This window comes from Desarmillaria tabescens (assembly GCF_030435595.1).
Source record: "Desarmillaria tabescens strain CCBAS 213 chromosome Unknown EV420scaffold_5, whole genome shotgun sequence".
Classification (NCBI taxonomy): Eukaryota; Fungi; Basidiomycota; class Agaricomycetes; order Agaricales; family Physalacriaceae; genus Desarmillaria; species Desarmillaria tabescens.
The window spans coordinates 968,264-980,189 of NW_026848304.1; the positions used below are offsets into that span (position 1 = coordinate 968,264).

General features: G+C 48.1%; 6 protein-coding genes across 6 annotated transcripts; 3 read left to right on the plus strand and 3 right to left on the minus strand.

Moving 5' to 3' along the window:
• Positions 1-1,644: 1,644 nt before the first annotated feature.
• On the plus strand, positions 1,645-3,249 carry EV420DRAFT_1760011 (P-loop containing nucleoside triphosphate hydrolase protein; the record flags this gene model as incomplete). The annotated part of the gene is made up of 8 exons (XM_060480604.1): positions 1,645-1,877; positions 1,930-1,954; positions 2,005-2,106; positions 2,160-2,340; positions 2,391-2,538; positions 2,589-2,723; positions 2,776-3,076; positions 3,109-3,249. The coding sequence occupies 8 exons, from the start codon at positions 1,645-1,647 to the stop codon at positions 3,247-3,249; spliced, it is 1,266 nt and encodes a 421-aa protein (XP_060336359.1).
• Positions 3,250-4,158: 909 nt separating this feature from the next.
• EV420DRAFT_1513855 (uncharacterized protein) lies at positions 4,159-5,083 on the plus strand. The gene has a single exon (XM_060471769.1). It carries the CDS (start codon positions 4,419-4,421, stop codon positions 4,758-4,760), a length of 342 nt encoding a protein of 113 aa, XP_060336360.1. The 5' UTR covers positions 4,159-4,418; the 3' UTR covers positions 4,761-5,083.
• Positions 5,084-5,581: 498 nt separating this feature from the next.
• On the minus strand, positions 5,582-6,333 carry EV420DRAFT_952222 (Yippee/Mis18). Its single transcript, XM_060484120.1, has 3 exons — positions 6,058-6,333; positions 5,793-6,002; positions 5,582-5,739 (listed from the first exon to the last, which is right to left on the minus strand). Exons 1-3 carry the CDS (start codon positions 6,154-6,156, stop codon positions 5,659-5,661), a joined length of 390 nt encoding a protein of 129 aa, XP_060336361.1. The 5' UTR covers positions 6,157-6,333; the 3' UTR covers positions 5,582-5,658.
• Positions 6,334-6,586: 253 nt separating this feature from the next.
• On the plus strand, positions 6,587-9,176 carry EV420DRAFT_1513860 (uncharacterized protein). The gene is made up of 10 exons (XM_060471770.1): positions 6,587-6,890; positions 6,945-7,528; positions 7,576-7,657; positions 7,709-7,804; positions 7,860-7,942; positions 7,995-8,050; positions 8,098-8,536; positions 8,586-8,726; positions 8,784-8,870; positions 8,924-9,176. Exons 1-10 carry the CDS (start codon positions 6,704-6,706, stop codon positions 9,092-9,094), a joined length of 1,926 nt encoding a protein of 641 aa, XP_060336362.1. The 5' UTR covers positions 6,587-6,703; the 3' UTR covers positions 9,095-9,176.
• EV420DRAFT_1513863 (protein transport protein BET1) lies at positions 9,177-9,874 on the minus strand. The gene is made up of 4 exons (XM_060471771.1): positions 9,785-9,874; positions 9,556-9,727; positions 9,428-9,484; positions 9,177-9,374 (listed from the first exon to the last, which is right to left on the minus strand). The coding sequence occupies exons 1-4, from the start codon at positions 9,793-9,795 to the stop codon at positions 9,219-9,221; spliced, it is 396 nt and encodes a 131-aa protein (XP_060336363.1). The 5' UTR covers positions 9,796-9,874; the 3' UTR covers positions 9,177-9,218.
• On the minus strand, positions 9,875-11,913 carry EV420DRAFT_1513867 (uncharacterized protein). Its single transcript, XM_060471772.1, has 7 exons — positions 11,413-11,913; positions 11,191-11,360; positions 11,073-11,141; positions 10,533-11,019; positions 10,413-10,485; positions 10,276-10,362; positions 9,875-10,223 (listed from the first exon to the last, which is right to left on the minus strand). Exons 1-7 carry the CDS (start codon positions 11,755-11,757, stop codon positions 10,138-10,140), a joined length of 1,317 nt encoding a protein of 438 aa, XP_060336364.1. The 5' UTR covers positions 11,758-11,913; the 3' UTR covers positions 9,875-10,137.
• Positions 11,914-11,926: the final 13 nt, after the last annotated feature.

An 11,926-nucleotide genomic window follows, 5' to 3' on the forward strand; every position in this document is an offset into this window, starting at 1 on the left:
CGAGGACGGGACGAGGACAATGATTAATTTAGAACCACCTTGATCACAGCCACGTGGAGAGGACTATGTGCCTTCATCTAATCTTATCACCAATCTCTGGCTAGCCTCGGTCCCCAGTACAAGGGTTTGAACCTTGTCAGATAGTGTGGTTTGCTAACCTGAACAATTAGAGTTTGTAAGCACGAGGTGCCTCGCAGATAATCGCGTGGACCAACAAGGATCAACGTCCAAGGGGAACAAGGACTGCCCCTGGATGACCTCGAGTTGAACTAGTGCCTCTCTTTTAATCTTGAGTGCCTTGTTACGCTGATGGATCAGGTACCTGTGCGGTTGCTATTATCTTCGTTTCTGTTCTTAACCTGCAGGTTTTGGACTCCTCGTTGGGAATAATTCTCCTGCGCATATGCCTCGGATCTGATGACCATACTCCCGCTTTTCGGCACTCATTTTTAATGCCAACGAACCTCCACGTACGCTACGCAGCACATGTCCCATTAATTTTTTATTTTAGTCGAATCAACAAGCACCGGAGTGGGTGGGTATATCTCGATCGATCTTTTGGGACCTTTCTCATCACGGAGTTCTGCTTTCTTAATGAAAACTGGGTTCTTTCCGGCACTTCCTCTCGGGAAAACTTAGCTTGATATCTCAGCAGGTGTCACCAAAAATACCCAAACAAATAGCTAAATAACTTTCCCAGTCTTATTATATATCCCCCGAGTATCTCCACCGTGGCCTATATGGAATTCCACTCTATCCTTATGACCTTTCTTGGATTGTCCAATGACTATATAAGCAGGTGTTTAAATACCTTATCTTCCGTCGACAACGGCCTATCGACGACCTTGGCCCCAACTATCCTTAAGTAGGCAGCTTCTTACAGTCTTTCGGCATCCATCCAAATTACCGCTTCATACGAGTTCCCACATGCATTCGTGAATAAACGGTATGCCAACTTGTTTACTTCTTCCGTTTCCTGACCGATGTTGTCGTGGGATGGATCACTACGTTTTTGGTAGACGGGCCGAATCGCTACAATTGCTGGACTGTGAACGGTAGTCCCTGTTTTCTGCGTCATACTAATTAAGCAATGCATCAGCTTCAATCACGTCACGCAAACGCATTCAGGCTGTTATTGACTAGGGTACAATTACCTTGGAAAACATATCAAAAAGTGGTATAGTACACACACATCATCTTCGTAACTAGCGAAACCGGTGATGACATACCGTATTTAAACCGATCCGCACTAAAGTCTTAATATAATTAAATCCCTCTGAAGCTAAGAGCACATCCACCAAAGCCTTTCTTCTCTTCCGCTTCTTGAGTCCAAATATTGATGAATACCCAATGTTCAATGGATCGTAGGACATCATTTCATTTCTCGGCGGCGCCCAGAAGCTTGCTGTCTTTGTCAGGAGCCGTACCCCAAACGCTGAGAGACGATGTGGCTCTATTCTTCAGGAGCTGCACCGAGATTGATAGTGACATTCATATCATCGCGCCAAGAAAATTAGGGTGATCGTCCAGCTCGACAAGTTTAAATGCCAGATGCGACTTGACAAGCTTGAACGATGGGGGTAGTAGCTATCGACATTCCAGGCAAGGCATTCGGCAAATGCCGATCTTTTTCCTATTACTGTTATGACGGAAACAGAATCTACTGCGACATTTGAGTCGCTTGGACTCAGTAAACCCCTCCTCGATGCTGTAGAAAAACTGGGATACAAGCAACCCACCTCAATACAGCAGCAATGCATACCTCCCGCCCTTGAGGGGAGAGACATCATCGGTCTTGCTCCTTGGCAAAACAGCTGCTTTCGCCATTCCAATTCTACAAAAACTTCTGGGATGCACCCCAAGGTCTTTTTGCTTGCGTATTGTCCCCCACACATGAATTAGCGCATCAATTTGCTACTCAATTTGAAGCTCTCGGGGCCGGTATGGGTGTTCGGTGTGCTGTTATTGTCGGTGGAGATATGGACCGCGTTGCGCAGGCTGTAGCGCATTGCCAAACGGCCTCATATTCTAGTTGCCACGCCAGGTCGGATTGCAGACCATCTCAGGAATACGAAAGGCTTTAGTTTGCGTACTCTCAAGTTCATGGTCAGTTTTCTTCTGGAGCGCCGGCACCTTACTTGATAACCGTTGTTTTCCAGGTCCTAGACGAAGCTGATCGGCTATTGGATCTTGACTTTGGTACACATCTTGATGATGTGCTCAAAGCTGCGCCAAAGCAGCGAACAACATACCTCTTTTCCGCGACAATGACAACTAAAGCTGTCAAAGTTACAACGCGCCAGTCTAACAGACCCAGTGCGTATAGAGACTTGCGTCATCGTGCGTACTTTTAGTCCTAATAGCTCGCACTACCTAACGGCTACTTCTAGACATCACACGGTCTCTACCCTTCTACAGTACTACGTACTTGTATCCCATCATTCATAGGGAGGCATTACTTGTCTCTCTGATTAATTCGTCGTTGAGCAACTCAATTATTGTCTTCGTGCGCACTATTCACGACGCGCATAGCGGTATGTTTCTAAGTCTTAGGCCTAATGTGAAGTATTCACTTGCTGTATTATCAGCATCATTCTACGCACGCTCAACTTCGATGTGGTCCCCCTTCACGGTGATCTTACACGAAGTCAACGCATGGGGACTTTAGCAAAATTTCGCAGTGGTGACAAAAAGATTTTGGTGGCGACGGATGTCGCAAGTCGGTTCGTAGATTTATTTGCTTGGGTGCAACTCAAAATCTAATCGGCCTACAAGTGGTCTGGATATTCCACTCGTGGATCTCGTCATCAACTTCGACGTACTAGGACATTCTAAAGATTACATTCATCGTGTCGGGCGAACAGCACGTGCCGGTCGCGCAGGAAAGGCTATCATGATAGTCACTCAGTACGACGTCGAACTGCTGCAGCGACTAGAATGTTTGTTGGGCAAGAAACTTGAGGAATGGCCTACAGACAAGGAGGATGTAATTGCTATGCACCCTACGGTTGATGAAGCAGGACGAAACGCAGCAAACGAATTGAGAGAAGCTGGGAAGCAACAAAGAGCCGCAAACGTAAGCGACAGTCCGGGGAGACTGACGACCAGGGCATTGAAGAGGTTTCACTCCTTCGTGGTTCAACCCAGGCACGACGTAACAAGAAGGCATCATTGATAATCCCATGGTTTCATCGTGGTAGTGGGGGACTGAAGAACGCCAACGGCATCTGTGTACCCTCCTGGGCCTAAAGATGACGCCATATCTGTTTCATCTAATGCTGCCAATACTTGTGCTATGCGTGGGATCCAGTTCCCTTTATCCAATTTCTCTAGCTCGCGATTTAGGGATGAACTCCGTTAGCGCTTCCGACAAAGTCTGCGGGGATAGGTCATGGGAAGGGAGACCCAATTAGCAATACGCCCTGTCGCTTGATGCCCAGTGCCATTTCATGTTATCATGACGGCGTACCATGTCATGTAGGGCCAAAATCGATCCAGTTCCCGCTCGCACATGTGTGAATGTTACAGTTGCAAGTTATGTGAAAGGAAGGGAGTGTTGTATCTGCATGATTGGACGATACTTCAAGCTTCACGGGCCACATTCCCGTTCCTGAAAACAACATAGCGGCAGGGGAACACTGAGCAAGTGCCGTACGGTATATATAAGGGCATGGAGTGCGGACTCTGGTTTGTTTCCTTCTCAGGGACTTGATCACAATACCAGCGGCATTCCAGATACCAGATCTATAACATTCCAAGACTTGTTTTACATAGGTACAGCGACAAGAGCGGATAAGTGTTGTCGGTTCGATACTTTCGGAGTGATAGCACTTTCTGCGTCATACTGATTAGGCAGCGCGTCAGCTTGACTACGTCACAAACACGTCAGCGTAAACGCAAACGCATACGATTCGAATCACTCGTATGCATTTGGAAACAATACATATATGGCAAAGGCGTTAGGCTGAGTTAAAAAGCTGTCGTACAAGTACAAATCGGAAAACACCTCGAAAGTGGTATATACACGCATTGTACGCGCACAATCTTCGTAACTAGCAAAATTACCATGTCTATGGGTAGTCGAGTCTACTATAAAAGAAGAAGGTGAATGCAATGGCTCAAAACGTACACTTGGCCAAAGAAGCAGGGTGAACGTACTCGTATAATAAACAATATTGTGTGCGTATGGGAAGAAAGGAAGTCGGCGTGTGATAGAACAGATAAATCGAGGTTGTTTTGTAGGTCTTCTTCGTCGCGTTTCCGGTTGTGCATGGCTATGCAGCGCCCAAACTCTAGCTCTCCGACAAGTACGACATGTGTGCTGCAGCGCGTTTTACGCACACGCTCAATCCTGACGGCTGAATTCGGCTTGGGTAAGGTCGAGGACAAAGGTATGGAAGTGGTTGGCGGGGGGTTCGATGATCTTTATGGGTTTCTTGTTGCTCGCCTTTGAACCGAATGGCTGTAAAGCAGTCGCAACAGAGGGAAATGGACGGAGGGCGCGCGAAGAAGGGAAAGACGGGTTTCGTCGAGGGATAATCCTTTTCGCCTGTCCAGAAGTGCACGACGAACCAGCAAGCGGCGACGAGATAGTGGGTCGTGACATGGTCAAAGACGCTAAGACGAGAAAATGGTCAGTCCGAGGTCGCCAAAAGAGAAAGAAACGTACCCATTGTGCTTGCAAAAGCTCGAGTGGAAACAGGGATAGGGACACCCAGGAAAGTGAAAGTGCGGGGAAGAGAGAGAGAAGGGACGAATGAGAGTAATTAAATGCTTTGGGGGATTCCCCAAATTGTCATACGTTCAGTTGGGGATTGCCTTTTGTAGAAGCCCGCTAGTACGGCCCTGAGATTCGGGCCAGGTCGGTGGGTTGCCGGACTTCGGCACCAGCCACTATTCCGGCCAAAAAGCAACAACGGGCGCATACCCTGCAGTATCTTACCGACCCACAGCTAACAGCGGTCGGAATATCCTTATCATTTATCGGACTTGTTGCTTTGTCAAGAAATGACTATCACGCCACAGCTTTCTCCGGCGCTATGTAGTAAGATCCTCGGTGCGTGATACGACGTGACCAATATTGTCGGGCTTTGGCATGGCATGGTACTGCAATACTTACTCTCAAGTGTTACACTTGAACTGCCAAGTATATCCTATTGAAACTATAGATATGGTGTGATACATATTGTTACAAGCGAGCTGAGCAGATGGCCATGTGGATTTAGAATGCATGAGCTGCTGTTCTAGGATGGATGAATGGAGATATCGACAATAAAAAGGACTCTGGTAAAGTATTAGGCGCGACAAATATCGGCTGGGGGAATGGTGAGTCGTGTCGCGAGGGAATATACGTGTGCTGGAAGCGTCAGCAATGATCAGGAAATTGGTAGAGACTGGCCGTCGCGGGGGGAAACATGCCGCAAATGTGGCCAAGGCGACCCTTCTGCTCGCGTGCTCTCCCCACGCTCGGAACCTCCCTTTCTACAAACCAAGTTAGAACTATGACGCAGCTCCGCTGATAGTCCGAAAAAGACGATATATGAAAACAAGACGCAAACGAATGAGCGTCGTCCGTCAGAACCCTTCCTCAGGAGGAAGTGATGGGACGAAGATCGACGGACAAGTCATCACCGCGAGCACTGAAAAAACTCGTGATGACTACTGTACGTCCGTAAGCAGATTACGCTCAAGGATGTATTTGCCTTCTTTGTACTTCTGGGAAGGCTCATAGGCTTTGTCCTACATAAGACGGTTTAGTTTAATTAAATGATAGATGGACACGAGGGACGCACGTATTTCCATCCGAGACAGGTGCTGCACTTGCAGCAATAGATGTCTCGCACGGTGTGAGCGCCTGTCGTCATGGTGCGATCGTTCGGCTCGCCCTCGACAACATTGACACTGGAGCAGAATAAGGTCAAACGAGAAGGAGCCGACAGAACAATAGGAAGAACATACACGCCGTCAAAGAGATAAGCCCTGCCGTGCTGGCCATTGAACGCCTGAGACGGGTAATTAGTAGGTAGGCGTAATTAGGGAGTCGATGGAGAGACATACTCTGGATATCATGGAGTGAATGGTTGCCAGATGGGTCTTGCATGTAGAGCAGCCATAAATGCGCTCTCCAGCGAGATAGCGGCGATAGCTCATGCCCATCTTGATATCAGCGAAGCACTTGTGAGAAGGTACTGTGTTAATGAGTAGGAGCCAAGACGGGCACGATGCAGGGAAGAATAAGAGGTCAGTATGCCGGGGCCCTTTATATAAATGACGGTCGTGTGAAGAAGATAATGGTGAGGGTATGGTGAAAGAAGGAAGATGACCGCTGCCGGCTGTTTTGCTTTATTGGTCTGTCTTAGTACCATGCCGCTGGCGGCTACAACTTGGCACTGGGCCTTTTCTAGCCCTTACTGACTACGTCTGCAGTCTCTACCCCAGTCAAACTACCGCTCTAACTCCGCTGTAGTCGACCCGGTGCGAGTGCAATATTCGTCAGCTGCCATCGCGGATCTACCTAAGTGCACTGTTCGAGGTTCGAACTCGAGAAGCAAGCAATGGCCCGCCACGTGATTGATTACCCAAGCCGACCACTTGCAGAGGACCATCACTCGCCAGACCAAGTGCAAGTCGCGACCACTCCCTTACCGCCAAACTGGGTCTTACTTTCTGCTCCTCTGCCTTGGCGCACATTGCCGTCTCTTCCATGAGCACACAGAAACGACCAGCAACCGACCCGTTACCAGAACCTCCTTCAAAACAGCCTCGTCGTACTCTCTTCGGTCCTTCAGGCGAGAAAGCAAGTCCCTCCCAGAGTCTTTCTTCTCGCTGGAAGGCTTTCACGACGTCCTTCTTCGTCCTTGTTGGCGACACGATATCCTCTGTCATACGCGGTGAGTACGGCTGTACCGACGGCGTTTCACTGCATCTTCTGATCTTTCCACAAGCGCCGCAAAAGTCAGATTTGAACTCTGAGGCGCGTCAAGAGCCAAAAGAGGCTCAGGGTCAAGCTCAGGACATGTCACCACCGTCGTCACCTTCCCTTCAGAACGCCGAAGCAGGTCCGTCGCGCCTCCACGTCGAATCAAGGCAGAGCAGTGTCGCAGAGAGTTTGAGTATAACTGGCAGCGGGTGGCAGGAGGGACACCCAGTGGATCAACGTCGACGCGACTCACAGTCGCCGTTTCAATTTTCACAGAACAGCTCTTTCCATGGAAGTGTCTCGTCATCACAAGGGCCGTCGCGATTTCAGTTTAAATCCAGCCCTGTACCCAGCGACTTTCGGGACACACCCCTTCGCAAACCACGCCCACGTCCACCCCGCCGGAAAGGATCTATGGGACCTCCTCCCGTCCCGCCGGCCCGCAATACTCTTGCATTTCCCCTCTCTGTACCACCCTCACCTCAGCCATCGTCTTCCCGCTCAGATATAGAGCCTTCACCCGGTTATATCCAGCATTCCATCCAATCGCCCATGCCCCATCTATCCAAGATAAAGCACCGTGATAGACCACATATACATGCTGCTCAGGTAGGCCTAATCCATGCGCATCTTGCCGCTCTTCTCACTCCCCGCAGCATAAAGCTCAAGTAGCAGCCGATAAAGAAAAGGAACGAACGCGATTGCTAACACAATTGTACCACATGAACAAGAAACAGGGTGAGTAATAGCTACTTTCCTACAAGACTAGTCCTAACAACATGGCCAAAGGCTACGGTTCCACTTTCCAAGAGTTTGACAGTTTGCTTCAGTATCGTGCTCTCTTAGAGGGCGTCGACACGCCGTCAAGGCAGAGACTACTATCTGGTGTGTCTGCTTGTACACTGTTCATAACCCAGACGCTAATATCGTAATACAACAGCTTCACCATCACTAACAGACCTACGTTCAAAACCTATGCAGCCCATCCAGCCAACCCGATTGCGTAGGCATTCCGACATTTCTGTAAGAACGTCCCTCCACTTCTACCCCATCCTTCAATTCAGGATGTGTCTAGGAATTCCCTGCCTATCTTCGTCTTGCTCTAGAGAAAGCGCGCGCTACTTTGAACGGGTACGTGTTTGTGTCTAATCAAAGACACTCAGATTAATGGAGCCCAGACCCAAACCTGCGGTGCCATTCAGCCCCGCTGAAGAACAACGCAGGTTGAGGGATAGAACGAAAGATGCACAAATAGAACGTCGCCTTCGTGGGGCAAAACAAAAACCCTTACCAAAGGCCCTCCCAGACGAAGATGAACTTAAAGTGAAAGCCTTACTCAAAAAGTCCAGTGTCGTGTCAAAGTACGAGCGAGAACAAGTCACCGGCCAGGACCTTCAACGATTAAAGCCCGGTCAATGGCTAAATGACGAGATTATCAACTTTTATGGGGCCATGATCCTTGGACGCTCCGAAGCTAGCAAGGAAAATCCTGCAGTCAATGGAGCAGCGAAAGGGAAGAAGACACCGTTGAATGTACATTATTTCAGTACCTTCTTTTGGTCGAAATTGGACAAGGACGGCTATGAAAAAGCACGGTTGGCAAAGTGGACAAAAAAGGTTCGAATGATGGGCATACGCTTGTACGCTGTGACTGAAAGTTTTGCAGTTTGACATATTCGCAAAAGATATGGTGCTTATACCGGTTAATCATAACAACATGCACTGGACAGCTGCGGCCATCAATTTCCGGCACAAACGAATAGAATCGTATGACAGTATGAATATGAACCGACAATTGGTGTTCAAGGTATGATTGATGCACAGTTCCTGCAGAGTAATGTAGCACATTCTCACGCCATTTCAGCTTCTTCGACATTATCTAGATGCCGAACATCGGAATAAAAAGAAGAAACCTTTCGATTTTTCTGGCTGGGAAGATTATACACTTAAGGTATGTAGGAGTGGGTTAAAACCTTGGAGCAACTGAACGTAACACTTAAGAAGGACACGCCACAACAAGAGAACGGATATGATTGTGGGGTATTTACCTGCCAATTCTTACAGTCCCTATCCAAGGGTGAAGACTCTTTCAACTTTACCCAGGCTGATATTCCCTATCTTCGTCGGCGAATGATCTTGGAGATTGGACAGGCGTCACTTGGAGATGATCCATAGCATTTATATCTGCTGTATCTATTCGTGGGGGGTGTTCGTAACATGCGAGGGTGGTTGCGCGCGTCTTTATTGGTTAATATATACAAGTAATGACCGAGAACAGTGAGAAACGATGTGCCATACATCACCTCCGGAACCACCAGACAACCATAAAAAACCAGAAAACGATGATCAGGAAGACGATGTACCACAGCCATCGGCAGCCTTGTCGTGCAGCCATGTTGTTCATTCGACGAAATGTTCCTGAGAGGATCCCGGATGTTTCTGCAAAGGCATCGTTCTGTCACGCAGTTCAGTATCGTATTTCCAGGGCGAGTAACGACGGAAACACACCATCTGGCTTAGCTGCACCGTTGATTCTCGGACTTCGTTCCCAATGCCAATAGTTATCTGTATTTCGAGTGTTCATTCGCTTTTGAACAACATGAAGGGGCGCAAGGCGAGTACAGATGACGACTCACATCCTTCAGCAGCTTTACTTTGGCGCTCAGTCCCTCCAGCATCTCGTCATTTTGTCCCTCCAAATCATCTGCGAAGCGGTGTCCACTGGGTTCACTAAAATGGCTTCCGCCCGGGGAGGAACGTCCCGACAATGGTAGTAGCGGTGACCGGTCACGAAGAGGTGCTCGAATTCTGCATTCACGATTGTGGATAAGTTCCTCAACCAGTGAGGTTGATAATTGTACTTGCCGTGATGACATGCGAGAAAAGAAAGGATTGCTGTACCCGTTCACGCGTACATGCTCAAATCGGTTGTGACACGTTGACGGTCTGGTGTCACGCGCAGGATCAAACCTAAGAATACATCTATACGCTGGCGAAACAAACAGGAAACAGCTACACCTGAATCTACAGGTTAAAAGGTCGAAACAGTACCGAATTTATGGTATAAGATAATGTAAAGAAACGGGGTGCGACAGAACATGCGAAAGGATAGATGTTCAAGATACCTGTCAAGTGTCCGTGCCCGATGATGTGTATGCAATGCCCAAGTAATCAGTACAATGATGAAAAATCATGGAAAGTCGTGTGATGCACCATGCTCAATCGATGCTCATACGATTTGGATTCGCACTGGCTGCTCTGCTATGCGACGGATTCTTCCCGGACATGCTGTTCTTTCGTTTCACTAAACGCACAACCGTCAGCTTTAGTCAGTAAATGTCTAAAGAGATACCAACGCGAGTCTTTCAATCCTCGGCCGAAACCCCTCGTGATGAGGTACGAAAAAACGAAAGTGACGGAAAGTAAAAGGATCGCGATGACAGCTGAAAGAAAGATCAGCGATATGTGCGGTATAAAAATGTTGAAGTCTTACAAAAGATGGTAAGTGACTTCCATGCGGATTGCAATTCTGCTTCTCGATCCTTGTACATAAGAACCTTCACGAACTAGGCAATTTATGAGATTCATCGACGACACCAAAAAGAGTGCAGACCTTGTATACGAAATACACCATCGCACCCACACAACCTGACATGAAGGTCGCCATCATCCACTTGTTCTCGTACTTTGCAGCATAATGACCTTCCACCAAAAGGACGATCGAGAGAGGAAGAGCAGCGATGGTCACATAGTATTCCCAGTCGTTGCTGTTGAGCACCAGCCACAAAAACTGGACCGAAAAACCCGCGAAGAAGAAAACGTCGAATTTGATTAGACATTCATAAATCTGGTAGTTGGCGTATAACTTCTTGATCCTCCTGTCAGCGCCAAGGAATTTGTAGACTTTCCAGCCAAATTCATGGTAAATTTTCCACCCCAGGCCCATAAACGCAAGTTCTGCAGCTGCAATCACGCAAGGGATGATTACAGTGAGAACGTCAATTGGGATGTCAGAAATGCCGCCAGAGGCTCCATCGACGTTCTGCTTGATCTCGCCTATCTGTATGACGGCGTAGAGAAGCAGTAGAGCATTGAAGAGACTGTGGACATATTGAAGGCTTGGATTGAATCCACAAAAGAGGCAACGACATACGTTAGAGCGATAAACTGTAGTGTATTTCTTGTCACGACAGCTTCCGCAGCCATGTAAAATTGAAACACACTGTGCTACTTGTTCAACGGATGAAAGAATGATAAAGTTTTAGGCTTACTGAGCTATGGCGAATATACTGAGGTAGACGGACATCTTTTTGGTGTTTGTGCCGTCTTCGGTCTCTCGATTCACCCTCACCAGTAGTTCTCCTTCGATAGCAAGATCTATTGCAGTTTCGATGAGAACCGTTAAAATGTATAGGCGGCATGCTATCGAGTCCGGAATTATCTAGGACGACATGAGATGGTCATAATCAAAATCAAAGAACTGGCAGACGCACATTGGCCCATTGATACCACCGTTGCTTCTCCATGTCCTTCACCGGCGGGGGCGGATAAAGAGGCAGTGGTTGATCGTGGAAGGTATCATCTGACTGCTTTGAGGAAAAAGTAGTCTTCATGGGCGTCGAGGGGCCTCGGCGATGTTGTGGTGCACCCGTCATTGGCGTTTCGACGGCGAATGTCTTGTGATGGGTATTGGCAGCGTAGGGAGAAGCATACTCGTCAATAAGATCATCGTAGGATGCTTTGACTTCTGACTGCGGTTCTTGGAAATACGACGACTTTGCCTGATAATGATAGTGGGACAAGTCGTCTGAGTCGGGATAAGATGCCTGGTGCGCCATGGAAAGGTTGGAGAGCGCGTCGGCCTGCGAGTAAAAGGATTGTTGTGCCCTTGACGAAGAGCGATGAAGGAGAGTGACGGGAAGAAAAGAGAAAGGAGAGTGAGTTAGCTTTGGATGCTGCGTTTGTTGGGAGGAGAGGTGCCGACGCTCACAAATTCCTGTGTTTCCT

What these genes read in the sequence shown, in the direction of transcription:
- EV420DRAFT_1513855 (XM_060471769.1), top strand. Translation starts at nt 4,419, where the DNA reads ATGATCTTTATGGGTTTCTTGTTGCTCGCCTTTGAACCGAATGGCTGT.
- EV420DRAFT_952222 (XM_060484120.1), bottom strand. Translation starts at nt 6,156, where the DNA reads ATGGGCATGAGCTATCGCCGCTATCTCGCTGGAGAGCGCATTTATGGC. An exon ending in TTCACTCCATGATATCCAGA is followed by an intron (nt 6,003 to 6,057) that starts GTATGTCTCTCC and finishes TACCCGTCTCAG; the next exon opens with GCGTTCAATGGCCAGCACGG. An exon ending in CCTGTCTCGGATGGAAATAC is followed by an intron (nt 5,740 to 5,792) that starts GTGCGTCCCTCG and finishes CGTCTTATGTAG; the next exon opens with GACAAAGCCTATGAGCCTTC.
- EV420DRAFT_1513860 (XM_060471770.1), top strand. Translation starts at nt 6,704, where the DNA reads ATGAGCACACAGAAACGACCAGCAACCGACCCGTTACCAGAACCTCCT. An exon ending in CCACATGAACAAGAAACAGG is followed by an intron (nt 7,658 to 7,708) that starts GTGAGTAATAGC and finishes ACATGGCCAAAG; the next exon opens with GCTACGGTTCCACTTTCCAA. An exon ending in GTAGGCATTCCGACATTTCT is followed by an intron (nt 7,943 to 7,994) that starts GTAAGAACGTCC and finishes GGATGTGTCTAG; the next exon opens with GAATTCCCTGCCTATCTTCG.
- EV420DRAFT_1513863 (XM_060471771.1), bottom strand. An exon ending in AAGTAAAGCTGCTGAAGGAT is followed by an intron (nt 9,485 to 9,555) that starts GTGAGTCGTCAT and finishes CTCGAAATACAG; the next exon opens with ATAACTATTGGCATTGGGAA. An exon ending in CGGTGCAGCTAAGCCAGATG is followed by an intron (nt 9,375 to 9,427) that starts GTGTGTTTCCGT and finishes ACTGCGTGACAG; the next exon opens with AACGATGCCTTTGCAGAAAC.
- EV420DRAFT_1513867 (XM_060471772.1), bottom strand. Translation starts at nt 11,757, where the DNA reads ATGGCGCACCAGGCATCTTATCCCGACTCAGACGACTTGTCCCACTAT. An exon ending in GGTGGTATCAATGGGCCAAT is followed by an intron (nt 11,361 to 11,412) that starts GTGCGTCTGCCA and finishes ATGTCGTCCTAG; the next exon opens with ATAATTCCGGACTCGATAGC. An exon ending in CTACAGTTTATCGCTCTAAC is followed by an intron (nt 11,020 to 11,072) that starts GTATGTCGTTGC and finishes ATATGTCCACAG; the next exon opens with TCTCTTCAATGCTCTACTGC.